We start from the raw sequence: 27593 nt of genomic DNA, 5'->3' as shown, positions 1-27593 counted from the left end.
GTCACTTAGCCACATTATGCTATTGTTATTATATATTGTTGAATTCAATTCACTAAAGTTTAAAAGTAATTTTGCACTTTTTTTTTAGAAGGAGAAGGGGAGAGGGAGAGGGAGAGAGAATCTTAAGCACACTCCAGCACAGATCCCAAATCAGAGTCCGATGCAGGGCTCAATCTCAGGAACTGTCAGATCATGACCTGAGCCAAAATCAAGATTAATGCTTGACTGACTAAGCCAGCCAGGCGCCCCAGCACTTATTTTCATTGGGACATTTTTTACAGTTTTGTTTTCATGTAACATCTGTTTGGATTTAGCGTCATCGTAAAACTGTCTCACAGAATGCAGTCATAAGTATAAGATCCTCTTTTAATTTTTTGGAAGAGTTTGCATAGAAATGACATTATTTTTCCCTAAATGTTTAGTACAATTTAAAAGCAAAGGATGATATTCTCTTTTTTCTATGAGTCACAACTACAAATCCTATTTCCTTACCAGTTGTAAGACTTCAGGTTATCTTAACTCTTACATGAGCCTGTTTGGCTTTGTTTTCCTTTTCCTTCATCTTTCAGGGAATTTGGTAGTTTCATCAAAGTTGAAAAAAAGTTGTTCATAATATTCCTATTGTCCTTTTGATACCTCTAATAATAATAGTCCTCCATGATACTGTTAATTTGTATCTACTTCTGTCTTTTTGCTGACCTGTGTGATTAAATGATTTTTTCAATTGTTTGTTTTCTCTTTTTTTTTTCTCTGATTATTCTTTCTTCAGCTTACATTGAGTTTCATTTGCTGTTCTTGCCTATTTCCTTGATTCAGAAGCTGAGATCATTGATTTGAGACTCATTCCTATTTTCATATGTACATTTTAGTGCTAAATAAATTTTTTATTTATATTTATTTATTTATTTTTATTTATTTAGGTACAGCTTTAGAGGCCAAAGCTGTTTTTTCTACCAATACAGTAAAACTTTTGCATTGCCCTAATCTTTATTGTTCTCTTTGTAACTTGTCAGTTGTTCCTTAGGATGCTTTTAAATTGTGTCACTACTTTTAAGTAGTTTGATTATGATGCTCCTGTCTATAGTATGCTTTATTCATTTTGTATTTGAAGTTTATAAAGCTTCCTGAATATGTAGCTTTATGCCTTTCTTCAAATTTGGAACAGTTTTCAGCTGTAATCTCTTTAATATTTTTTTGCCCTACATTCTTCTTTTTAAGGACATTTAATTATAATTATACTAGGTCTCTTGAAAACGTAACACAGTGCACTGGTGTTGTTTATTTAATCTTCTCTTTTCCCTCTTAGTCATTTTAAATAGTTCCCTTTCATCTTCATCTTCAAGTTTACCAAGCTTTTTTTCCCCCCAATATCTAACCTGCTTTAATTCCATCTAGAATATTTTTCATTTTACAGGTTATAGTTTCTCCTCTAAAAGTGTTATTTCTCAGTGTTTTCAATTGCTAGGATTTTCTTCAATCATATTTTCTTTCAGTCATATTTTCTTGTTTTTTGCATGCCTGTAAGTTTTGATTGGATATCAAACATTGTGCTCCCACTGTGGTTAGTGTTAGATAGCTTTGCATTTTCATAAATATTCTTGAGCTCCATTCAGATGTGTGATTAAGTTACTTGAAACATCTTAATCTTTTTGGACCTAGCTTTTGTGCCCTTTTTCTAGACCTAATTTTACCCAATAAATCAAGCAAGACCTTTCAGGGGCACTTGGGTGTCTCAGTCGGTTAAGTGGCCTATTCTTGATCTCGGCCCAGGTCATAGTCTCACAGTTCAAGGGTTTGAGCCCTGCATCCAGCTCTGCGCTGATGGTGTGGAGCCTGCTTGGGATTCTCTCCCTCTCTCTCTGCCCCTCTTGCTCTCTCTCTCTCTCTCTCTCTCAAAATAAATAAATAAACTTAAAAAAAATCAAGTAAAACCTTTCTGAGTAGTCTACCAAAGCCCCCTGAGTTTGAACTTTTTCCTTTGGCTGGTGGAAACTAGAACTCTTCCCAGTGACAGGCTAGTTCACAGTTTCATTCCTTCGTATCCTTGTGATTGAATACCTCTGTTGCTTCACTCTATCTGTTCCCACGTGAGTTCTGATCAGAACTCCGCTGAAAAGTTGAGTAGCGTCTCTTCAAATTTCGGTAGTTCCCTCTCTATGAAACTCTCTCCCTTGAATTACTCCATCTTTAAAATTCTAGGCAGTTTGGTTTCAACATGGACTATCAGCATTATCTCCTGAACTGAGGGGGCTGACAGACTCCATCTGGGATCCCACTTCCTGTTTCACTGTCTGGAACCTCCCCCTGGCGGTAAACTAGGGAAGTCTTATGTATCATTTCATATCTTTCTCTTTTCTCTGAGATTATGGTCATTGTTCTCTGGTGTCTAATCCTTCAAAAATAATTGTTTCATATATTTCATTTAGTGTTAGTGGATTGTGTGTGTGTGTGTGTGTGTGTGTGTGTGTGTGTGTGTGTGTAGGGAGCTGGCAAATCCAATCCTTGTTATTCTATAGTTGTTACAAAGGGACATTCAAAATATCATTTTAAACATGTTTTTGATCAACATATTTAGTCATTCTTACACAGGAAATTTTGTAGCAAAGAAGACAGGTATAATTGTCTTCTCAATAGATACTTCAGTGGCATTTTATTCTATTTTTATCAAGTATTGAAACTTTCAATTTATCAATCACCTAATTTTAGTAAGTAGAGATCATTATAATACATAGAGGTGTATGTATTTTTATTAGTTGTGAATATTTGATAATGCCATTAAACTTCTCAATAAACTTCTATTGTATAAATAACACACCACCATGTAGGTGAAACATGGTTGATGGAAATTTAGTTGCAAACAGTCTTTCAACCTGTATATATATGTATTAGACATAGATGTAAACAGACATAGATATAGATATATAATATGCTCAGTGTATATATAAATATATACTTTTCTATATCTGGAATTTCCTCAGGATACAATGTTAGCAGTAAAATTTCTAGCTCAGAGACTGATAAACTTGCAACCTTGCTTCATAGTATATAAAAGTGGCTGCTACATTTTAAGTTTATATCTGTTCCCAAAATATTTGTTTTATAGAGTACTCAAGTATAAAGAAAGAAACAATGTATAGTGGTTTACCTATAAAATCTCAGAAATTATGAAAAGAAGAAAAGTATTGAAGAAACAAATTTATCCTCAATTGTATTTCTAAAATATTGCCAAGCCTGTTAACATATAGGCTGATTCCTGTTTGCATAAAGATATATGCAAAGAAAACATTTATGTATCAAATTACAGTGTGAAAAACAAGCAATAATTCAACAAGGAGACAACATTGTAATATGTGACTCTTTTGTTTGCTCTTATAGAATTTAGAAGGATGACTGATCCCCAGAGCAGAAAATAGGCTATAATAAGCATCATGGACAAATATTTTCCAGGGAAATCTGAGGAACTATTTCTCACTCACCAGTAAATCTGTTCATCAAACATATTTTCTGAAATACATCTGCCACTTGCAACATGAAATTATGATTACAATTAGCAGCTGTTGTCAGTTCTGTTTCACCCCATTAGTAATCATGGATTTCTCAAGTTATAGGGTTGGTTATAGCTTTACAGGTTCTGAAAGAACATGTTGTCTCATTTTGCACCTATTTTATACTCAACATTTAAAGTTCAACAAATTTTAGAAGAAATCTTTTTTACTGCAAAGTGAGAAGTATGTACACAACAAACCTGATGGAAAAAAAAATGCTTTTTTAGTGCTGCTTCAGGAAAATGTACATGATTCCACCCTAAGCTGAAATTGGCGAATAAGTGTGTGTGTGTGTGTGTGTGTGTGTGTGTGTGTGTAACAGTTTCCTTAATAGTTGCCTGATTTTATTATAGAGTAGGATAATTATTACTATTTATTTACAAATTATGATTATTTAAAAATAATGGTGGGTGCCTGGGTGGCTCAGTTAGTTGTGTCTGACTTTGGCGCAGGTCATGATCTCATGATTGGTGGGTTCAAACCCTGTGTCAGGCTCTGTGCTGACAGATCAGAGCCTGGAGCCTGCTTCAGATTCTTTGTCTCCCTCTCTCTCTGCCCTTCCCCACTTGAGCTCTGTCTCTGTCTGTCTCTCAAAACCAAAAAACATTAAAAAATTTTAAAAATAAAAATACAAAAATAAAAATAATGCCACTAATATTTGAAAAAACAACAACAACAAAAATATTTGAACTATTCATTCAAGCATTATATAGCCACATTCTCATTTTGAAGTACAATGAAACTTCCATAGGTCATAGATAGAAAACACATTTCTGGAAAGCAGTGGATTGAAAGAAAAGAACAAACTTATTACCTAATTATATTGACTTAGTCAGGGAAAGATGTACCTGGAATTCAGGAAAGGAAAGGGAATACTATCTTTGACATATTTCTGCATAGTACTGATTTGTTCTGTTGTTTGTAATTTACTTTACATATTTTATTGTGCTAGATGAAAATGCAGGGATCTGGTTTGTGTTAGATTCTTAATGGGAGAACATTAAAAATTAAAAGCAAACAAAGTAAAACCAGAGTTCGCTTCCACACCTCAGTTCTCTTGTGCTTTTTACTTATTTGCTGTTTCTGCACATCCTGTTGTTGCAGAAGGTGTTCAGTTAAAAAATTATACCAGTGGTCTTTTTAAAAAAAAAAACAAAACTTATTGCTCAAACATAAATGTAAGGAGATCAATAAAATAGTGTTGTTTTAATAGGCCGTCTACTAGAACATAGAGATAGCTTTGTTCTGTGTTAAGTGTTTATCAGGTTCTTTCTGGTCATCTGTGGTAATCCACTGTATTTATTATTAATAGGTAAATAAAAATGCCCCATTCTGTGTTGAAAATAGAATACTGGCTGCTGGATAAAAGAAAAATATTTCTGGGCTTTGACAAATGGTGAGACATCATTTGCACTAGGGCAAATACAGACCTAGAAGTTGGCAGTATTCATGTTAAACTGAGCTATTTCTAAATTGTCAAAGTGGTTCTCCATCATGAAGTCTCAACCTGAAAAGTAGTTCCTTTCAAGATTGAATCTAAGCATAGAACAGTCAGAAACCCAGACTTATTTTGGTCCCACATAAGTTCCAAGTGAGTCAAAGCTGGACTTACATAAGGTTAGAATTGTTAGCTATTCCTCAATCATAGAAACACCCATGCTAATCTCTAGGGCAAGTAATAATAAACATAAAGGATTTTTTCTTAATTTTGATCTGCAGTTCAAACAGTAAGAAGAAATCCAATGTCTGTTTAGCCATAAGCAGATAATGGTTGCTATTGACTTTTCCAACAATGAAAAAATACATATATATTCAGGCAAATATTATAAATTGAATTCCATTCAATACATAGATGTGGTTGAGTTATGTTCTTTTACTCTGCTTTCTTTGTGTTCATTTTAGGTTTGTTTTATTCATGAGCATAATTTGGTGTAACTATTTAAGTAAAATAGAACATTTTAAAAAATGTTCTAATGACTTTCCTAGTCCACGTTAGGAACTAAATTATAGGAGACTTGACCTCTAGAGATAGGAAACACTGTATTTTTTTTTACATGTATTAAGCAATAGAGATTAAAAAGAGAAAATTTAATATGACCGTTGTCCTCAATTTTAGTACATTAATAGTTATTTGAAAAATAAGAGTCATCTCAGATCCTTGTCTGACATTGAATTGTTGGTTAAAATCTGATAGAACTTTTGTTCCTAGGAGATATATGCAAACGCCATTATGTATTTTATATATTGATTTTTATATCTTGGTTCTAGTGATCTGTTTAGGAGTTCCCACATCAAAAGTATCACTAGTATTAGGCAGTGACCATATATTATATAAGGTTTTTTCACATCTCCCAAATTATTTTCATAACACCATGTAGAAAAATTATCATTATGATTATTGAAAAAGTGAGAAGATACTACCATTTCCATGTAGCTCTACTGCCCATTGCACAACTCTTCCAAAGGGCAAGAAGGTGACTGGACTGGTTTTATATTTTGAGACTAAGGTACAGACAAGAATCTAAAACCAACCATGCAAAGTTTTTAGCTATTCCACCTTTGAGATGAAATCCAGTACATACATATTTTTTTCCCCACATGCTCAAATACTTACTTTGAAATAGTATCTGTCAGTTGAGACAATCATTTTATAAAATTTAGCATAAAATAAACTAGGCAAGGCCCATGATGTTAAATTATTATAATTATTTTGGAAATCTGAGTTTACTAATGGATCCTTTAAGTTCAATATAGGTCTTATAGCCATAGACTAAATCACAGGCTCTTTTTTAAAACAACCAAAGCAAACAAACAAAAAAATCATAGAAAACCTAAATGTATTTTCATCAAATATTTTTTAAATTACAAATGTTTCACAATGTTTAGAACAATAAGATAAAAGCAGTGTGGGTGGTAAACCATAAAAGACTTAACTACTTAACTGTAGAGAACAAACTGGGGGCTGCTGGAGGGGAGGTAGGCAGGAGGATTTGGGCTAAATGGGCAATGAGAATTAAGGAGGGCACTTGTTGAGATGAGCACTAGATGTTGTATGTAATTGATGAATCACTAAATTCTACTCCTGAAACCAATATTACACTATATACTAACTAATTTGAATTTAAATAAAATCTTGGAAGCAAAAAAAAAAAAAAAAAAAAAAAAAAAAAAAGGAACACTAGCAGCTCAATTTCTATTACTTATGTTTATGAAAGTCAATGTTTGATAGTGAATATATTACAGATTTATAATGGGAGCTGTAATTTCCAAATTCACCAGATCAAAAAGGAGTTCATTTGTTAAGTGACTTTAATAAGATATTTAGAAAAATGAGAACTACACCAGATGTTGATTAGTTTCTTTGTTGTCTGTCATTTTCTTCCTTTTTCCATCTTTATTCTGAACAGTTTATCCCATGGTATATAGCTTTACTATATTAAGTCTTGACTAAAGTCTTATAACATGGGATTGACCTAAGATGTTTGTTAGAAATACAAAATCCCAGCTCCAACACCTGACCTACTGAATCAGAATCCGTTTTTAAAAAGATCCCAATGTAGGGGTGCCTGGGTGGCTCAGTCAGTTAAGCATACGACTTTGGTTCAGGTCATGATTTCCTGGTTCATGGGTTCAAGCCCTGTGCTGGGCTCTGTGCTGACAGCTCAGAGCCTGGAGCCTGCTTCAGATCCTGTGTCTCCCTCTCTCTCTCTGCTCCTCCCCCACTCATGCTCTGTTACTCTCTGTCTCTCAAAAATGAATAAACGTTAAAAACAAATTTTTTAAATAATTAAAAATAGGGGCGCCTGGGTGGCGCAGTCGGTTAAGCGTCCGACTTCAGTCAGGTCACGATCTCGCGGTCTGTGAGTTCAAGCCCCGCGTCAGGCTCTGGGCTGATGGCTCAGAGCCTGGAGCCTGTTTCCGATTCTATGTCTCCCTCTCTCTCTGCCCCTTCCCCGTTCATGCTCTGTCTCTCTCTGTCCCAAAAATAAATAAATAAACGTTGAAAAAAAATAATTAAAAAAAAATAATTAAAAATAAATAAATAAATAATAAATAAATAAATAAATAAATCCCAATGTAATTCATATGAACGTTACTGTTTGAGAAACACTTATTTTCCTATATGGCTTAATTAGATACTCAGCAGCAGAAATCTCAAAGAGATGTGTTAGTACAGCCTAACATGGCCTGACCTAAGGTATTTTATTATAAGCTAGCCTTTTAAAAGATCTTTCTTATGATTACATTACAGCCTTCTATTGCTGCCATAACAAATTACCATAAACTTAGTGCCTAAAGTAACTTAAATTTATTATCTTAAAGTTTTATGGGTTCGAGATCTGGGATGAATCTCACTGGGCTAAAGATGTTACTGTGGACAGGGCCATATTCCTGTCTGGACACGGTAGGAGAGCAATGGTTTCCTTCCTCATTTAGGTTATTAGATTTCAGTTCCTTGCAGTTGCAGGACTGTAATTCTTATTTTCTTGCTGTTTTTCAGCTGAAGGTTCATTCTGAGTTTCTAGAGGTGGCCTGCATCCTTTGGCATGATACCCCTTCCTGCAATCCTCAAAGCCAGCAATAAGAGATCAATTCCTTTCCATACTTTAAATCTCTCTTTTTTTTTTTTTTCCTCCTGTCTCATTCTCTAGAGCACATCTCTGCCTTCTTCATCCACTTTAAATGGTTTGCATGATTCATTTAGGCCTATCTAGATAATTAAGAATAGTCTTCCTTCTCAATGACTTTAATCACATTTACAAAGTTACTTTTATCATGTAACATAACATATCCATAGGTTTCAGGGATTAAGAAGTAGGCATCCTTTGGGGGACATGAGGAGGCATTATTTTGCCAATCATAGGGTGTCCATATCCAACCCTGATAAGAAAGAGGCATGGAACTCTATGTAATATGTCATTTCATTTTTATCTGGAATAGGTCAGAGGAATAGATTGGAGGATGACCTTTGAGTCAGCTGATATGTTCCCTAAAAGAGAGCCATTCAAGAGCAAAGTATTTTACAACAGTTTCTCTATTCACTTATAGCCATAAGGACTCTGTGGACAAGTTCTTATGTTTCTTTTTAACATAATTTCAATTTATCTATGCAACTGACTCCATCAAATTTAATATGACTACTTAATATGTCTCAAGCACTGCAATAGGTCTATGATAGGATAAGTAAATCAAGTGACAATTAAAAACTCACTGAAAGGCTGCTGCAAGTATTCCTGAGTATAAATAATAACTCTAAAGTCACACAATCGTAGAATAGTAATGATGGAAAAGGCCAAACATATCAAATCGTCTAAGTGACAGTTACATTAAATAAAAATTCAAGAAAGTTATTAGCATTTTACTGTCATGACTTTATGAGAACATTGTTTGAATTGCCTATAACTTTTAAGAAATAGTAGATGAACTAATAATCTTAAAATAATGCCTAGATTCATGAATCTCTTTTCTGCCAGATACTCCATTGATCGGCATACTGATATGGACCGGATTTTTAGTATTCACTCCGAAAATGGCTCTATTTTCACTTTGAAACCCCTGGACCGGGAATCATCTCCTTGGCACAACATCACCATTACAGCCACAGAAATAAGTGAGTGGGAAATACATCCATCTGAACACCAAAGTGGCAAAATAACAGCAATAAGTAGACTCTATTTCTTGAGTGAAATAATTTTATCGTTAGCAGCCTGAGCGTGTGTTGGATATTATATTATTTAATGATTATCAAATATCCACTTTTTAAATTTAATTTTCTCTTATAGCTTACTGTAGGATGGAAATATAATCTAACCTCATAAAAATAAGTAATCTAAGAAAATTATGCCTTACAAATAATAATACTTCATTCTCAATCATATTCTCCTCTTTTTAATCATGCTTTCCATCTGGACCCTGTAAGCAAGCTGAGATATTCATCAGCAATCCAATTGAGAAAGTGAATACCACATAAATGATCTGTTGCTAAGTTACAAATGGGGAGAGTGGTGTCACCGCTTCTCTGTAAATGAGACTGAAGTCTTACACATGTTCTTGTTGCAGATAACTCAAAACAAAGTAGCCACATCCCTGTCTTCATCAGAATTCTAGATATAAATGACCATGCTCCGGAATTTGCCATGTACTATGAAACATTTGTTTGTGAAAATGCAAAGCCTGGGCAGGTAAATAAAACCATTATAAACTTAAATTTGTTTTTTCCTGTTTCCAAAGGCAGGTACCATTATATTCATTCACTTGAACAAATCTTTTTTTTTTTTTTTTTCATGCAAATTATTGCCATTCCTCTTTGTCACCTGTTTATCTCCCCTTACCAGAACATTCACAGTGATCTAAAAAGGTAACTTTTGAAGTGGTTTCTATTATGGAACCCATGATATAATAGAAAAAGTTGTAATATATGATTTAATTTATATACTGGTATATAATAAATATCTATACATATAGTTCTATCTATCTATCTATCTATCTATCTATCTATCTATCTATCTAAGAAATAGTTTCTACCTGGATTCATAATTATGCTGAAACTGAGTTATATTCAAGAATAGAATGGAAATACATTACTAAATAACACATGAAGTATGAACATGAAATTCTTCTGTGTTAGTATAGAGGGAATCAAAATAATTACCTTGTTCATTACATTTTCCTCTTTTAATCTCTCAGGCAAGACATTTTGGTTGATAATTATACTTTGTGATTTTTCAACTTTAATCTTCTTGAGATAAAAAGAGATTGTTTGTACAAAAGTTACAAAGTCCTCTTGCAAAGTCCCCTCATATATAAGATATCTCTAAAGTAACTTTAAGCAACTGCAGAATATGTTCATTTTTGACACTAATATAGTATTTTACAAATGATAGTAACTGCACAAATTTCATTGAAGGAAATTTTAACAAGTTATTAAGATTTTTTAAGGAAAAAGTGGGTGGGTGTTAAGAATCATATATAATTTCATCATGTTTTTTATTTTATTTATTTTTTTTAATATTTATTTATTTTTGAAGGAGAGAGACAGACAGAGTGTGAGCAGGGGAGGGGCAGAGAGAGAGGGAGACACAGAATCTGAAGCAGGCTCCAGGCTCTGAGCTGTAAGCACAGAGCCCAACTCGGGGCTCGAACTCATGATCTATGAGATCATGACCTGAGCGGAAATCGGACGCCCAACCAACTTAGACACCCAGGCACACCTCCATCGTGTTTTTTTAAACACAGAAAATAAAAGTGAAATACAGTCTTCTTTTTATTCCAATAGAGATTGCAATGGACCAAATGTTCATTTGAAACCCTAACCCCCAGTATGGAGATAGAGCTTTTAAGGAAGCAAATAAAGTTAAAGGAGATCATAAGGTTAGGGCTATGATCTGAAAGGATTAGTGTCCTTTAGGGAAGAGACAACAGATAGATCACTCTCCCTCTCTCTCTTTTTATGCATACACTTAAAGGGAAGGCATTGTAAGGACGTAGCAAGAAGGCAGCTGTCTGCAAGCCCGAAAGAAAGCTCTCACAGACCTTGATCTCAGACTTCCAGTCTCCAGAACTGTGAGAAAAATAAATTTCTGCCATTGAAGCCATCCAGGCTGCATAATTTTTACGGCAGCCCAAGCAGGTAGACTAAGACAGAGATATGTACTATATTCCACTTGCATACACAAAAGATAGAATTGGGGTATTATTATTCTTATTGTTACTTGCCAAAAAAGCATCATTACATAGTTATCTGGATTAAAAATTGTTTTTCTTTTTTCACTTTGCAACATGTAATGGACATACACTTAGTTTAGCAAATGATTATTTTTAAAACGATGCTGAATTTTTACAGCATAGCTATACATTCATTAGTTTATTCAACTACCCACTTAAAATGGAAATTTGGTTTACAAACAAAATATTACTCAGCAGACAGCACTATAATGAGCATTACAGTACATTTATATTTATATACTACCTGGTATTCTTTTCCTTTGATACAACCTTCAAAGTAGGAATAAATTTGATATGTAAATGTTCATCAATGCCTCCAAATAGTTGCCTAAATATGTCATATATCTAGTGGATGACTGCCTATTTATTGGGCAACACTAGATTTTAAAATGTCTACCGAAAAATAGTATCTCATAATAATTTTAACATGGATCCTCCCAAAATTATTTGGGCTGAACATTTTTCATAAATGTGTGGCCATTTTCACAGCTGTATTAGTTTCCTAAGGCTACCATGAGAGATTACCACAAACTAGAAAGCTTAAAACAGAAATCCGCTCTCACACAGTTCTGGAGAATAAAGTCTGGAATCAACGTGTCAGCAGGCCATCCCCTCTCTATAAACTCTAGGAGTAGACTCTTTCTTGCCATTTCCTAGTCCCTGTGAGTGCCAGAAACCATTGGCATCCCTTGGTTTATAAGAATTACTCCAATCTCTGCATACACTGTCCCGTGACATTCTATCTGTATCCCTATTTCCCTCTTCTTATGGGAAAAATCCAGTCATTGGATTAGGGTCCACACTAATCCACCACGGTTTCATCTTAACTTGATTGCATCTACGAGAGCCTGTTTCCAAATAAGATCACATTCACAGGTACTGGAAATTAGGATTTGAACATATGTCTTGCAGAGAAAGAAGTCAATTGACAACAGTGTATAGATATTCTTTACTCGTTTGTCTATTAATATGCTTTTCATGTGAGTAATTGATATGTATTACAAATTAATATTTGATAAAAATAATTGATCTGAACTAAAAATTATTTTAATAGATACTATTAGTATTAAAATTTCTGTCGTTGTTTCTATACTTGACACATAACAATTTGCTTGTTAAAAGTAACAAGGTTAAAAATGTATTTTAAGCTACGGATATGTATTCTCTGTTAAAATATGCTTAAACAATGGCTGATCTAATCACTTCAAGAACTCTGCCGTATAACCAGAGGACCTACATTGTTTATGATTTAAAATATTGCTAAATATCATGGGGCGCCTGGGTGGCTCACTCCGTTAAGCGCCAACTTCGACTCAGGTCATGATCTCGTGGTTTGTGGGTTCAAGTCCCACGTCGGGCTCTGTGCTGACAGCTCAGAGCCTGGAGCATGCTTTGGATTCTGTGTTTCCTCCTCTGTTTGCCCCTCCCATGCTCATGCTCTGTCTCTGTCTCTCAACAATAACTAAACATTAAAAAATAAAATAAATAAAATAAAATAAAATAAAATAAAATAAAATATTGCTAAATATTGGATATACCATTGCCAATATGGAACAGGAGGTTAAGCAAAAGTGCTGAAGTCTTAAAAGTATTTTTTTCTATGTCATGACCCAATCTTCTAAGGAGAAAATGTGCATTAAATTTCTCTTAATAATTGTACACATACACGAAGAATTATATAAAGAAGTGTAAGGTTACATGCCACTCTGTCAATAAAATGAATGAAATCCTAGTTGGTATTAAAAGAGGAAAACACATTGACTAGTGAGTCATCAGGTTAGTATGGCTACAGAAGGTTCACAGTAACAAAAACTGTGGATATGCCAAACTACTATGAAATTCCAACAGTTGTTCATCACAGAAGTCGGACTACTATGCCTCTAAGTGAGTGGTGCAACTGTTTTTGTGGAAAAGAAATTTGAAAGTAAGAGTAATTAAGTGGCTATAATTTCAAGCCACACAGATGGCAGACCCAGGACTAGGAAAACAGGCACCCGATATGTAGCTTGGTGCTTTTTCCACTGTAAAATGTTCAATAGAATTTTTTGTGTGACCTGTAATTTGCAGCTTCGTCTTCACACAAGGGCACACCTGTAACTTACAGCAAGCACAACTAAGAGGTGTCATAATTTCTCAACGTCAACACTGATTTTATGAAACCTTAAAAGCATTTATTTGTATCTCTAAGCTTTGCAAATACCACTAAAAGAAAAACAAATAAGTTGAATAAACTATGCAATGTGATTGTAGTTATGGTGCCCCCTAGCTTTAAAATCTTTTGCTTTCTGGTATCATGTGGCATATTACTCATTGTTTCAAAACTATATTCATAGTGTCCTTGATCTGTAAGAGTGGCTGTGCTAAGCACTTTTGTTTTTGAAAAGTGCATCTGTTATGTTCTCTGCCTTTGAGACAATCATTATTTAGTGGAGGCGACAGATTGGTAACCAATTATTATTAAAACACACTGGGACATTCTAACAATGTTAAAAGAGGAGATGTTGGAGTGATTGAATTTTTCTTTAAGGTTGGATATTGCAGCGGCTGGGAATCGGACAATAATTCATAGAGATACCTTGCACGGTAATACTTGATGGACATTTTTTTATCCTTAACTAATTGTTATATTATACAGAACCATAAAAAGCTTTGCCATAATTTCTGAAAATGGGCTCTTTTTATTTCTTTAATGTCAGTGATATTTTTAAAACCCAAACACTGATTTAAAATGTCCTATAAAAACAACATGCGTTGCTTTTTGTTGTGCTTTATTTCATTTATTGACTTGGTTTCAGCTGATTCAGACTGTCAGTGTCATGGACAGAGATGATCCTCCCCGAGGCCACAAATTTTTCTTTGAACCAGTGCCAGAATTTCCTCTCAATCCGAACTTCACCATTGTAGATAATAAAGGTACAGAATATTTTTAAAAGTAAAATTATAAGGCCTTATGTTCTAAAATTAAAGACTGGACTGAACTGTTTCCCCACTTTTTTTTTTTTAGATAATACAGCAGGAATCATGACTCGAAAAGACGGGTACAGCCGCAACAAAATGAGCACCTATCTACTACCGATTTTAATATTTGACAATGATTACCCAATTCAAAGCAGCACCGGCACACTCACTATCCGTGTGTGCGCTTGTGATAATCAAGGAAACATGCAGTCCTGCAATGCAGAGGCCTTGGTCCTCTCGGCGGGTCTCAGCACAGGGGCTCTGATCGCCATCCTTCTCTGCATCATCATACTCCTTGGTAAGCTCTGCCTCTGAATGTTCATTGGACTCAAAAAAGTCTCTCCTGCACTGTTCAGTGATGGGGCTACTGAAAAGCACACTTCTCTAGAGTGAAAGATTGACATTTTTAACTCTTTATTGAAATTGTTCTTTCGATTTGAAAAAAAAATCTAGTTGTCTCTGAGGATAGGACTAGCTTTCTAGAGATGAAAAACAGAGCTAACAGCTCATGCCATATGCATGTATACACACACATTTTAAAATCTATTTTGTATTAGACTGTTTAGTACTAGCTAATCATGGTCACTGTTCTCAGGACATTTACTTTTACAACTGATTTACTTTTTGTATCAACTCCATAAGATGGATACTCTGGTTCTTCTCAAGGAAGACTAAGTAACTTACATAAATTCAGTCATTTAGAAAGTGTTTTAAATAGCGTTCAATATATTAGTCTATTTCAGAATTCTCCTTCTAAACCATTATTCTCAAAGTCAAAGACTACCTTTACAAATAATATAGCTAACAAATGACCAAGTTATGTATATTAGACACCTAGTTGGCAAATCCATTTAAATTGTCAATATAAGATGAGCATTTTATTGATACAATTTGAACATAGGTGCAAATTAAAGGTTTAAGTTCATTTTTAAAAATATCAGCATGGCATTGTGGTCTACGTAGTCCTGCAGTATTTTCTAAATAAAGTCATGCTTGCTATAGCAAATGTTTGATTTGAGCATGCCCTAACAGGACAACGATTTAATTCAATTAAACAGTTGTTCCACTGTAAAACATTCCCCCCAAAATTGTTTCCATCAAATATTCATCCAAAATGCTTATGCTTAGGGCATGAGAGCCAGCCAAATTTATGTTCCAATGCTCATATGTGCTGGCTCCTTTTCACCGCAAATCCTTTCAAGCAATCTGGATGAAATCCCTCTGGCCAGATATCCTTATGCGACTTCAGTGGGGGATTGATAAAAGTGAGGGGAAAACATTTGTCTCAGTTCAAATGATCCAACTATTTAGAAAAACATTTTTTCAGGGTGCTTTAGAACATACATACACCAACACCAGTCCACATCTCAGAACTGCTGCTAGAAATTTCAGCTCTTCTGTAAAATATTTTTGTATCCCCATGAAGTATCAATTTTGGCTTACCTTTCAGCTAAGTGCTACTGATATTATATTGTTTTGTTTGGTCACATAGCTCTACTTTCCTAATTTAGGACAACATGGAAATATGCATATTTTAAATTTGACTTTTAAATTTCTATATTAAGATAATACACACACAAAGACACACATGCATACATGAGGAAACAAAAGCGCCCCCTAATAAGCTTACATACTATGTCTTATGACACTAAATTGTTTAACAGTTTTTTCTAAGCAGAAATCCTACAAGGCTGTTTCTTTATTTATTTTTTTTTTTAATTTTTTTTTTAACGTTTATTTTATTTTTGGGACAGAGAGAGACAGAGCATGAACGGGGGAGGGGCAGAGAGAGAGGGAGACACAGAATCGGAAACAGGCTCCAGGCTCTGAGCCATCAGCCCAGAGCCTGACGCGGGGCTCGAACTCACGGACCGCGAGATCGTGACCTGGCTGAAGTCGGACGCTTAACCGACTGCGCCACCCAGGCGCCCCTGTTTCTTTATTTTGAGAACTCGGCCACCTTCCTGCCCTATACAATATAGAAGGCACACATTTCTTGTTTTCCACCTTCCCAACCGATTGCATAAAGATGGAGGGATTTTCTATTATTTTAGTTAAAATTGCTTCTAATTCAGAAGGTTTCATTATCAAAGTTCCTAAAACATTTTTGCTGTGATTTCACCTTTTTAAAAAGTTTTTGTTTGAATTCCATTTAGTTAATGTACAATGTAGTTTTAATTTCAGGTGTACAATATCAACACTTCCATACAACACACTGTGCTCATCACAAGTGCACTCCTTAATCCCCATCACCCATTTAACCCACCCCCCCCACCCCACACACACACAAAGTTCCCCTCCAGTAACCCTCAGGTTGTTCCCTATAGTTAACAGTCTGTTTCATGCCTCTCTCTTTTTTCCCATGTTGATTCCACATATGAGTGAAATCATAGGGTATTTGTCTTTCTCTGACTTATTTCACTTAGCATAATACTCTTTAGCTCTGTCCACATTGTTACAAATGGCAATATTTCATTCTTTTTTATGTCTGAGTAATATTCATTGTATGTGTGGAGATATATATATATATATGTATATATGTGTGTGTGTATATATATGTGTGTGTGTGTATATATATATATACACACACACACATATATACATATATACACACACACACACACACACATATATATATATAGATATATATATAGATATAGATATAGATATATATCTTCTTTATCCATTTATCCATTCATCTGTGGATGTACACTTGGGCTATTTCCATGATTTGGCTATTGTAGGTAATGAATTAGTGTATTTGTATTCTTTGGGTAAATATCTGGTAGTACAATTGCTGAATCATAGGGTACTTCTACTTTAAACTTTTTGAGAAACCTCCATACTGTCTTCCAGAGTGGCTGCACCAGATTGCATTACCACCAACAGTGCAAGAGAGTTCCTTTTTCTCCACATCTTCACCAACACCTGTTGTTTGCACACAGTTACTAAATTTCTATAGTTAGAAGAGTTGCCTCTTTGCAAGACAGTGATATAGCATGGACAATAATATCTCAGACCTACCTTTACAGTTTGAAGAAATATAGTTCTTAGAGTTTGTCTATGTTACAAGGCAAAGTCAAGGATTAAAACCTGATACAGGACTTTTTAACTGTTTTAGTTCCTTAGACACCTTGGGAATCAAACTATGGGAACTATTTAGAATAATAAATTAATAATAATAGGATATATAAAAAAAGGAAATATGTTTATCCAAATTAACTAAGAAACAAAAGCAAAATGAGTTTAATTATTGTCATATGTGCCTTATTCTAGTGCAAGTCTAATGATTATTTAAGATATATCATAACTAAAATGCAATATAAAATATCTATGATTTCTGTTGGTTTAATAGTCACACATACTGTTACTATCACTACAGTACTTGTATATTCTGATATTCATAATAGAAATACTAAATTCCAGTAATAGATTAATAAAAATAATTACATACTTTTTTCTATTCATTATCTTTACCTTTTTAAATTCCATTCACATAACCTCAGTCTAGGGAAATGAAGCAGGTAATTGTGACCCAACAAAGGAGAAAAAACAGGACAGGTTCCAAGGTCCATTTGTGGGAGTTAATAAATATTATATTAGCTAAGAACCCTTAATATAATTTGACTATGTTGTTCTTATTTTATAGTCGGAGTTTATAAAAATTTTGAGGAAAGTAGAGAATTTATAAATTAATTCAATATTAAATTTATAAAAAATTTTTTTTCTACTTCATGATTCACTAGATTGGTGGATTTCAGATCTATGCTGAGTTAATTAACTTATGTTCATCCTTTAATAGGGGAAATAGAGATATGTCTCATTTTTATTGAATAGTTTTTTGTTTTATTGTCTCTAAGATGATTCTGAATATAGCTCAGCACCCGGAGCCTATTCTATGGAGGTTAACTGAAGATGTTACTAATGATTTTTTTTTATTCTTTCTACCAATTATTAGGAGCTAAGGAAAGTGTTTTGGCTGATATGACAATAGCATTGGGCAGACTTTAATGGAGTTACAAGAAACTCAAGGGCCATGGTGAAGTGTGGTTTCAATGTAAATGAGTTTGCTTTGTGTGATTTCAATATAAAAATCAAGAAAAGAAATGATAGATTTTTGAGCCAACATGTTCTTGTTTTTTAATAAAACCTAAATAGTATTAGCAAAACATTTAGCTGCCTAAATTAAGGAAAAGCTGTTTTTTATTTCTCTCATGCAATGTCTAAGTGTGTTTTGGGAAAGTTTATCTTTATTTAATTTTTAACTTTTCTTATATACAAAATTAGGAACTTGTTCCATTTTCAATGAAAAATTTATATTTTGGAAATTATGTATTTTTCTTACTTTTAAATGTATTTGTAAATTGCAAAATGTATTTATTTTGCATACAGACATTCATTGTCACATATATGCATATGTTACATTTTAGTAACATAACAAAAATAAGAAAGTATATTTCATGTGGGGAGTTCACAATTAATTTGATAACACAAGTATATAAAAAATAAAACGATACAGCAAATAGAGGGATTACAAATAACAGGTCAGCCAGAAAGTTCCAATGTACTTCTATAAGTCAAGGAAATCCTCAATAACAAGATAATTAGTCTGAACTATCTTTAATCTGAACTATCATGTAAGATCAGTACAGGTTAAAGATAAGTAAGAATTTGGATTCCATATCAGAGCTTATAGAGTGATGGCTCAGATTTTAGGTAGGCTTTCAAAATCAGGTCCAAAAAGGAATTTAAATAGATAAGAGCTATTAGAAGGATTAGATCAGTAGCACATATATATTTTTGTATATATTATATACACACATATATTGCACTTTTATGTATATATGCATGTATATGAGTGATGTTTTGCATATATTGAGTCATTGAGAAACTATTAAATTATTGCTCAATTTATCTTGGGCTAATAATGAGTGTAGCTTTAGAATTTTAGTATTTTTAAGCAAGTTTGCTGTTGGAAGGAATGAGATATCACATAATTAACAGCTGGCTAAATGAATTAGCCATAACTGAATAAGGATTTTTCAATGCCAGAGCTGTACAGGAGAGTGACTCTTGAAAGTAAATAAATGGACTGTAATATCTGCTCTTTTATCAATACAGGACATTTACTCATTGGCCCAAGGCACTGTGTATTTGTGTAGGATAGTCACTTTTTATCCAAAGAAATCTTAGCATCTCTCATACCACACAAACTTCCCTTTCCAAAATGTGCTATATTTAATTTAAACCTGAACCATGGAATCTCACTATTTTCTCTTTGTTGTTGTTGTTGTTGTTCCAAAGGGTGCTATATTTAATTTAAACCTGAATCATGGACTTTCACTATTTTCTCTTTGTTGTTGTTATTGTTGTTGTTATTATTAATAGTTTTAGTTGTGCTGTTTGCTGCACTGAAGAGGCAGAGAAAAAAGGAACCTCTGATAATTTCAAAAGATGATGTCCGTGACAACATTGTGACCTATAATGATGAAGGTGGTGGGGAAGAAGATACCCAAGCTTTTGACATTGGCACCTTAAGGAATCCAGAAGCAAGAGAAGACAGTAAACTTAGAAGAGATGTAATGCCTGAAACTATTTTTCAGATAAGGAGGACTGTGCCTCTGTGGGAAAATATTGATGTACAAGATTTTATCCATCGAAGATTGAAAGAAAATGACTCAGACCCAAGTGCACCACCTTATGATTCACTGGCAACATACGCCTACGAAGGCAATGATTCCATAGCCGATTCACTCAGTTCTTTGGAGTCTCTCACAGCCGATTGTAACCAAGATTATGATTACCTCAGCGACTGGGGACCTCGTTTTAAAAAGCTTGCTGATATGTATGGGGGTGATGACAGTGACCGAGATTAAGAGTATCGTATGACTTGATCCATGTTAGTGGAAGTACACTTCTTGTTACTAGATTGAGTGGCCTGCATTCTCTTCCTTGGAGGAAATTTTTTAAAAATTGAAATTACAAACAATACGTAGGTGTTGTCTTAGTAAGGGTTTGCTTAATCAGTAAGTTTCTGTGAATGACTATGAATGATATAGATTTTAAAAAAAGTAATAATAACCAGTTCACTCTCTTTGCCTAGCAATCTCTGAACGAAAGTATATCACATCAATAATCAATACAAATTACATAAAAGGCTTTTTGTGCCTTTCCTTAAATATAAAGACTTTATAAATGTTTTCTTAACTGACTTATAGTCACCTTTACTATTAAACATTGTGCAACTGCTTTGTAAATTAATATGAAAATATATCCCTAAAGAAATAGGAATGACTATTACTGCCATATTTATTTAGTTGAAGAATGTCTTTGTGTTAATTCATTCATATTTTTATAAATGTATATTTATATTTTTGTATTTTTATGAAATAAACTAGTATTTATAAAAATAAATATCATTTTATTTACTTCCTAGAAACAGTTCTGATCTCACTGATAACAGAAATTTTTTACATCTTTATAGACAAAACACAATTTACTCAGGGAAAAAACAGCTAAGTTACTGCATGTGATTTGGAACTAGAATGTAGCAAGACTATAAAAGAGCTTTAGTATAAGTTATGATTTTTTGTTTCTGCCATTTGAATATGGACAAATGCTTATTCAACCACTGATATCTACCCATCAATAGGATATGAGACCTTTGAAATATAAACTATTATAAATATACTTGTGAATGATTATGGTTTTTATATAATTTTTTCTATAGAATCAGCCAGTGAATTTTATTTGAGAGTATATGAAGTATGTGTAAGAAATGTTATGTGTATCAGGGAAAAAAATGTAAATCACTCTCCTTCAACAGAAGTTTTCAGAATGAAAAGGAATAGTTCTGATTTTGTTCTCCTCATCAGATAATTCATGGAATATAAGCCAGGTGACATTTAAAATGAGTATCAACAAACTAGAGGGTTTTTATTTAATTTAAAACTTTATTGCATAGATTCAAAGTCACTGTATTTGAGGAAATCTTGAAATAACTGGTAACATGTAGGCTGAAGATTAAAAAAAAAAATTAGGGAATGTGTGGTTTTACTAACGATTGGGATTGTAAAAAAAAAAAAAAAATCTGTTTTTGGACAGAATTTGGACCCTTTAAGACATGAGAAAGAGGAAGAGAGTGGCAGAATTGTGCATAATAATCATTAGCAAATCTCTGAGACTGCTATGCAGAAAACCTGCCTCGGTTTAATCTGAAGAATAAAACCTAAACTAAAATATGGAAACTTCACAAGGAGATTGCATACTATTCATTTCCTGTGCCATGAATTGTCTTTTGCTTTCTCTTTTATTATTCATCCTTTAAGGAGTAAATATCATACCCAGGGTCATTCTTAATGTGGAATTTATTTAGAAATTTAACAGTGACTAGTCTGTTACCAAGCCTTTTTATTTTTTTTTTATTTTTTTTTCAACGTTTTTTTTTTTTTTTTTTTTTTTTTTTTTATTTTTGGGACAGAGAGAGACAGAGCATGAACGGGGGAGGGGCAGAGAGAGAGGGAGACACAGAATCGGAAACAGGCTCCAGGCTCTGAGCCATCAGCCCAGAGCCTGACGCGGGGCTCGAACTCACGGACCGCGAGATCGTGACCTGGCTGAAGTCGGACGCTCAACCGACTGCGCCACCCAGGCGCCCCATCCAAGCCTTTTTAAATAGCAAATACCAATTATAGACAAATTTGTGTATTCTGTTACTATGTTATAAAATTTTCAAACACCATTCAAGAACTTTAGCACCAGTAGCTGACACATATTACAGATTTCATTTGATGCTGAGAAAATAAAATATACTTTGCACTAAAGAAAAATTTGAAATTTTTCTAATCATTGGAATTTTCCAGAAAACAGAAAGTTTTTAAGTTTTAGGTTTAGTTTAAAAAGTTGTTTTTTTTTTTTTTTTTTTTTTTTTACTTTAGAAAGTAATTAAGTTTTCCCATTGCTAGAGCTATTCCAGCATGAATCAGACAAATATTTGAGGAGGATAACGTTGAGTGGCTTAAAGCAGTCGGCAAAAATGAATTAGATATCTATTAAACTTCTTATCACTTTATTCTATAATCACTAGAATAAGTGGCAAGAAGTAAACAAATTAAGAAGAGGCTATAAGGACTGTACGTGTAACAGCTGTATAGAAATGAAGAAAAAAATCATGTTGAGTCAGAAAAGGGGAATTGGTAGTTACATTGCATGCCTGGGTTTACCACACTTCAAATACTAAGCGCATCACAACAAACCAAGCTACCTGTAAGTTGTAAACCTACAACTGCAATGAGGAAATCATATTAATACCACATAGAATAAGACACATTAAATTTGTAAGCTTGATTATGAAGAAGTATTCATTTGATTACCATTTTTCAGCACTTTAATAAAACTGGTTTGGGTTCTCCCTTTCCTGGATCTGAGAATGACTGATATACTGATGTCTTTGTGAGGACAGAGCTAATAGATTTCATACTTAAGAAGTATATGATTGTTTTTGCTATCAATCAAGGAGTCCTATTTGGTGAAAGAAATGACCAGTTTCATGAAATATTAATGCTTTTCATAATTGTCTAATAATCTATGAAATTCCTGTAGTAGGAAAATGCATTTAGAAGACTGATCAGCTTTTTTGTAAATAAAAAAAAAAAAAATTCCTAATTGAGAAGTAAAAAAAAAAAAAGAAAAATATAACTTCCCCACCCATACCCACACAAAAAATAGAGATAATAATTATTTACTCTGTTGTATTTGGATAATTTTATTTCATTAAGATGCACACAATACATTCAATAATATTAGTTTCCATCACTTGATTCTCATGGGACTGAGACACTGGTAAAATCTGAGGAAAATTAATTCTTAAAGTGTGTTTACTTTCCAAACAAAATAAATTAGTTAGCTTTGACTGTTTAAACTTAAGATAAAATTGAGGCTAGTTGAGTAAACATTTTTTTCCAAATATAATTAAAACAATCATTGTTTTATATATTCAATAAATTCAAAATAATATATGTCTATATTTATATCTGAAGTTTTTTTCAGAGAGAGGAACCTATCTACATTATTTGCACTTTAAGATGTGGACTGGGTGGTAGTATCTTCAATCCTGCTCTTAGACACGTGAAATAGATTCCAGTCACTTAAAAAAATCAATTTAGTAAACAAAAGAAAACAGCATTACCAACACAAAGCAGTAAAAAAATAAGGGGAAAAAATCCTACCATAGCCAGTGTTTGAACTGACCTCAGTTGATTATTCCTTCCACTTTGGTGTAACCACTATAGCTGGCTGCCAGGATCCTTTATTATATTGGGTATTCTTTTATTTTACTCAGCCTCCCTGACTGGCTTCTTCCGTCTAACTCTGTATTTTAGAGCAGACCAAGCCTTCTTTTTTCTTTCTTTTCTTTTCTTTTCTTTTCTTTTCTTTTCTTTTCTTTTCTTTTCTTTTCTTTTCTTTTCTTCTTTTCTTTTCTTTTCTTTTCTTTCCTTTCCTTAACTTAAATTCTGGCTCTTGATGATCTATCCACTTTCCCAGTTTCTATACATTTTTACATCAATATCCATATGAACATATAGATATATCAATATAGAGATAAATTGAAAATTCTCAAACTTAGACCTCCATCTTTGGAGGTCTACAACCCACTATCTTTGCTTCATTCCTATAATCCAAACATATTTCCAATGAACTGTTCTAAATTTCCACATGAAAGTTTAATGAAGTGGGATATGTCCAAATTTTAACCTCTAATTTTTGCCCCCAAAATCTGTTCTACTCTCAAAGTGGCCCAAGTTGATGGGAAAAAAAAAAAAAAAAAAAAAAAAAAGACCACAACATCTTCCTACCTGTCCAGGTCAAAAATCTTGTAGTCATCCTTCATTTCTGTTATTCTATAATCCTTCATAGGCTATACTTTAGGAAATCCTATTGACTATACCCTCAAAATCTGTCTGGTATATAATAAATTTTCATCACATCACCGGCTACAATCCTGGCATTTTGTGCACCTGGATTATCGCAGTATACTTCTAAGAGTTCTTTCTTACGCACCTTGGCTCCTACCATCTATTTGAAAAGACTGAAGAGAGAATACAGACTGGTGTGCATTTCTTTTTCTCCTTTGTTTTCTTTTCCTTTCTTCCTTCCTTCCTTCCTTCCTTCCTTCCTTCCTTCCTTCCTTCCTTCCTTCCTTCTTCTTCCTCCCTTCCCTCCGTTCAATTAGGTAAGCATGAACATCTCATTTCTCTATTCAAAACCTATCAATTGTTCTTTACAGTGAAAGTCAGTCCTCACGAAGTTATCAAGTACCCTTTATCTCTTTGATCTTACTCTCCTCTAATTCCTTAACTCATTTCACTTCAGTTATTCTGGGCTCCTTGTTCTTCCTTAAAAACACTAAGCATTTTCCCTTTGCACTGACTGATCACTATCCTTGAAATTAGTTTTCCCCAGGTATTCATGGAGTTAACCATTAGAACTTCTTTCCAGTCCTGTTTCAAACGCCACTGAAAACTACAACCCCCAAAACCCATTTCTCCTTTCCCAATTTATTTTAAAATAAATATTTTCCACAGAAAATATCACTATTGAACACAATGCATAATGTGTTTATCACTTAATTATTTCATTTGCCAAATTCTACTAGAATGATTGTTGGTTCACAAACTGGCCCTTCCACACACAGGGCAAGGGGAGGTGGAAGAAGGAGGAAGGCCCCTCCAGACTGGCCAGCGGCAGGTTTAATAAGCAAAGGAACTTGCATACGAGGCTTGTCTTGAGCAGCAACAGGACAAGTTACATTTCTGCACCTGCCAGCCAGAATCTTAAAAGTTTGTCAAAGGATTTAACTGGATTCAGTCACCTACTCAGCCTAGATGGTCTCCACAGCTCCTTACTCTCTCAAAGGTGCAACACTGAAACAGCTCCTAGTGTGAGAATGGTGGGCAAAATGTACATTGCAAGGACAGGGGAGGGTTGTGAGGAGCTTCTGAAAGCCCAGGGTCTAGTTTTGGGGTCAACCTGAGGTCACATACTCTCAGTGACCTCTTCCAACAAGAATTCTTCCCAAATCATAACTTGTTAACGTGCAGCAAATATTTGTTAAAAGTTAAGTGACATGCTCAATATTTAGATACGATACTTTTCTTAATTTGGTAAAATATTATCAACACATAGGACATTTAAATAAAACAAATGTAATCAAAAAAGAATTATACTCAAATTCATAACAAAGTATATGCCTTCAACACAGTATTGATTATAGCCTAGAGTATTAAATCTAAGTACTATATGCTGAATTCTGGTTGATCATGATTAGGTCACTATTTAAAAAGATCTTTTCAAAATTACAGAAAGCATGACTAAATTTTTTCCAGTTTTTAGAAAAGCCTCCCTAAATTAAAATTGTATTCAATGATCCGTGCTTCTAAAAGTATACGGTAATGGGATTTTACTAGATTTCAGGCCATCAATTCTAAATGCCAGAATCAAAACACAAGCCAACGCAAATAAGAATCAAAGAAACAGCCTTCTCTGTGCAGTTTTAATTATCTTTATAATCACCTAATTATTGGATTGGTTTTAGCCCTCTTTTCTCACATTTGGATAATATTTTGTGAATAAAGGCAAGCTGAACAACCTATGAAAATGTTTTCTTACTTAAATATGTTTAATTACTTTCCAAATTTCAGTAATGATGTGTGACTATTTTTTAAAAATAAACAATTATTTGGGGGTGTTTGAGTGGCTCGGTCGGTTAAGCATTCAACTTTGGCCTAGGTCATGATCTCACCATTAGGAGTTCAAGCCCCGCATCGGGCTCTGTCCTGACAGCTTAGAGCTTGGAGCCTGCTTTACAGTCTGTGTCTCCCTCTGTCTCTCTCCCTCTGCCCCTCCCCCACTCTTCCTGTCTCTCTCTTTCAAAATAAATAAACATTAAAAAAATTAAAATAAATAAACATTGCTTAATAACAGTTCATATAAAAAAAAAAAACATCAGCTATTTAAGTCATTATGTTCAAGCTAGCAATGTACAGACATTGGGCCTTATCTTACCTGCAGTCTTTGTTATTATGGTTGTTTGATGGAATATTATTACCTAATATAGTGTTAAAAAGTACAACAAAAATCACCATAGTATTACCAGCATTTAAAGACCAAGGTATTTCACCTATACATAATTCCCTATGGATTTTCCTGTGGAATCTAGTAGTGAAATTAGGTAGTTTTCTGCTATATTTATGTATCACTCAGGAAATCTCACCAACTGCCAGTTCGTGTCTATTATTTTCTTATTGTTTCTAAACACATAATTATGTAATTTTGATAGTAGCCATTTTTCAATAACATATAAATATGTTTCACAAATATGTGGCTTGCATTTTCACTGTAATTAATTTCAATGTAACCAAAATTATGTATACTATTAACCATTAACTATGTCTTATGGTTTCCCTGCAATTTTTTGCTTGGTTTCCTATGTATCCTTATTACTAATTCAGCTCCAAACTCTGTCAGTTGTGTAAATTTTCTCTCTCGAGATTCAGAAGCACAAAAAAAGTGGAGAGCTAATTTCATCTCCTTGAAGAAATCTTTCCTTCAGTCACTGAACTGCTCTACTGAGTGAGATTAACTGTCTTCTAAGCCAGATGCATCCTGGTACCTCCTCCCACCATCTACCTGGGCATTCCCTGAGTCTCTCCTCCAGAACTGGAATCCAGAGTCCTATGTCCCATGTCAAACACTTTGAGTCTTTTTTTCTTGTTCCTTCTCCCCACCATGTTTAGGATAATTTTGTCTACATATCTTAAACGATGTTACTATACATTTGTGTCTAATATTATAGTTCCATTGTGTTTTACACAAACAGAAATGCTTTATAATCACTTGTCTTTTTGCTCTAACTGTATTGGTGTCGTGAAGTTTCACTAGTTTGAAGGAAGTATTTCAACTCCTTGTTCACCAGAAATTTCTCCAAGGACATTTACACAGCAGCTTCATTAGTTTATACGATCTGCCTATTCCTCATAGGCATTAGGCATTTGAATTTATAACAATGTTAGTATACAACCTTGACCAGAATTCTAAAAAAGAAATTATGAATGCTATTGTCAATAAATCTTATTTATTTGATTTTATTATAAATTTAGTATATGATCATTACTTATACTAATATATAATAGCTTCACATATATGCATTATAAGGAAATACAATCTGGGTAGTCATATTCTTGAAATGAATGTATAAACATTCAGATCTGGTTTTGTCTGTTTGGTTTTATTACGCCAGTTCAAGTCTACTTTTCAGTGTATATAATCCTGAAAAATGCATTTAAAACCCTTCACATACTTGGAAAT

The 27593-nt window shown here is 33.7% G+C and overlaps 1 protein-coding gene across 2 annotated transcripts in view; it reads left to right on the top strand.

Moving 5' to 3' along the window:
- The window catches only part of CDH9 (cadherin 9), a 143917-nt gene extending 123275 nt beyond the window's left edge, over positions 1–20642 (top strand). Inside the window, exons 8-12 of one of the 2 annotated variants that reach the window (XM_025924700.2) lie at positions 9020–9156; positions 9606–9727; positions 14066–14183; positions 14275–14526; positions 19617–20642. In XM_025924700.2, coding sequence (XP_025780485.1) covers positions 9020–9156; positions 9606–9727; positions 14066–14183; positions 14275–14526; positions 19617–20104 — 1117 coding nt within the window. In that variant the 3' untranslated portion in view covers positions 20105–20642. Of the gene's footprint in view, positions 1–9019; positions 9193–9605; positions 9728–14065; positions 14184–14274; positions 14527–19616 lie in introns of both variants that reach the window. The other variant, XM_025924699.2, reaches the window with a different exon arrangement.
- The last annotated feature ends 6951 nt before the right edge of the window (positions 20643–27593 follow it).

The sequence above is a fragment of the Puma concolor genome, chromosome A1 (genome assembly GCF_028749965.1).
Source record: "Puma concolor isolate L17-30 chromosome A1, mPumCon1.1.hap2, whole genome shotgun sequence".
NCBI classification, from domain to species: Eukaryota; Metazoa; Chordata; class Mammalia; order Carnivora; family Felidae; genus Puma; species Puma concolor.
The sequence above is the reverse complement of the archived record's forward strand: the minus strand, read 5'-3'. Positions and strand labels throughout refer to the sequence as shown.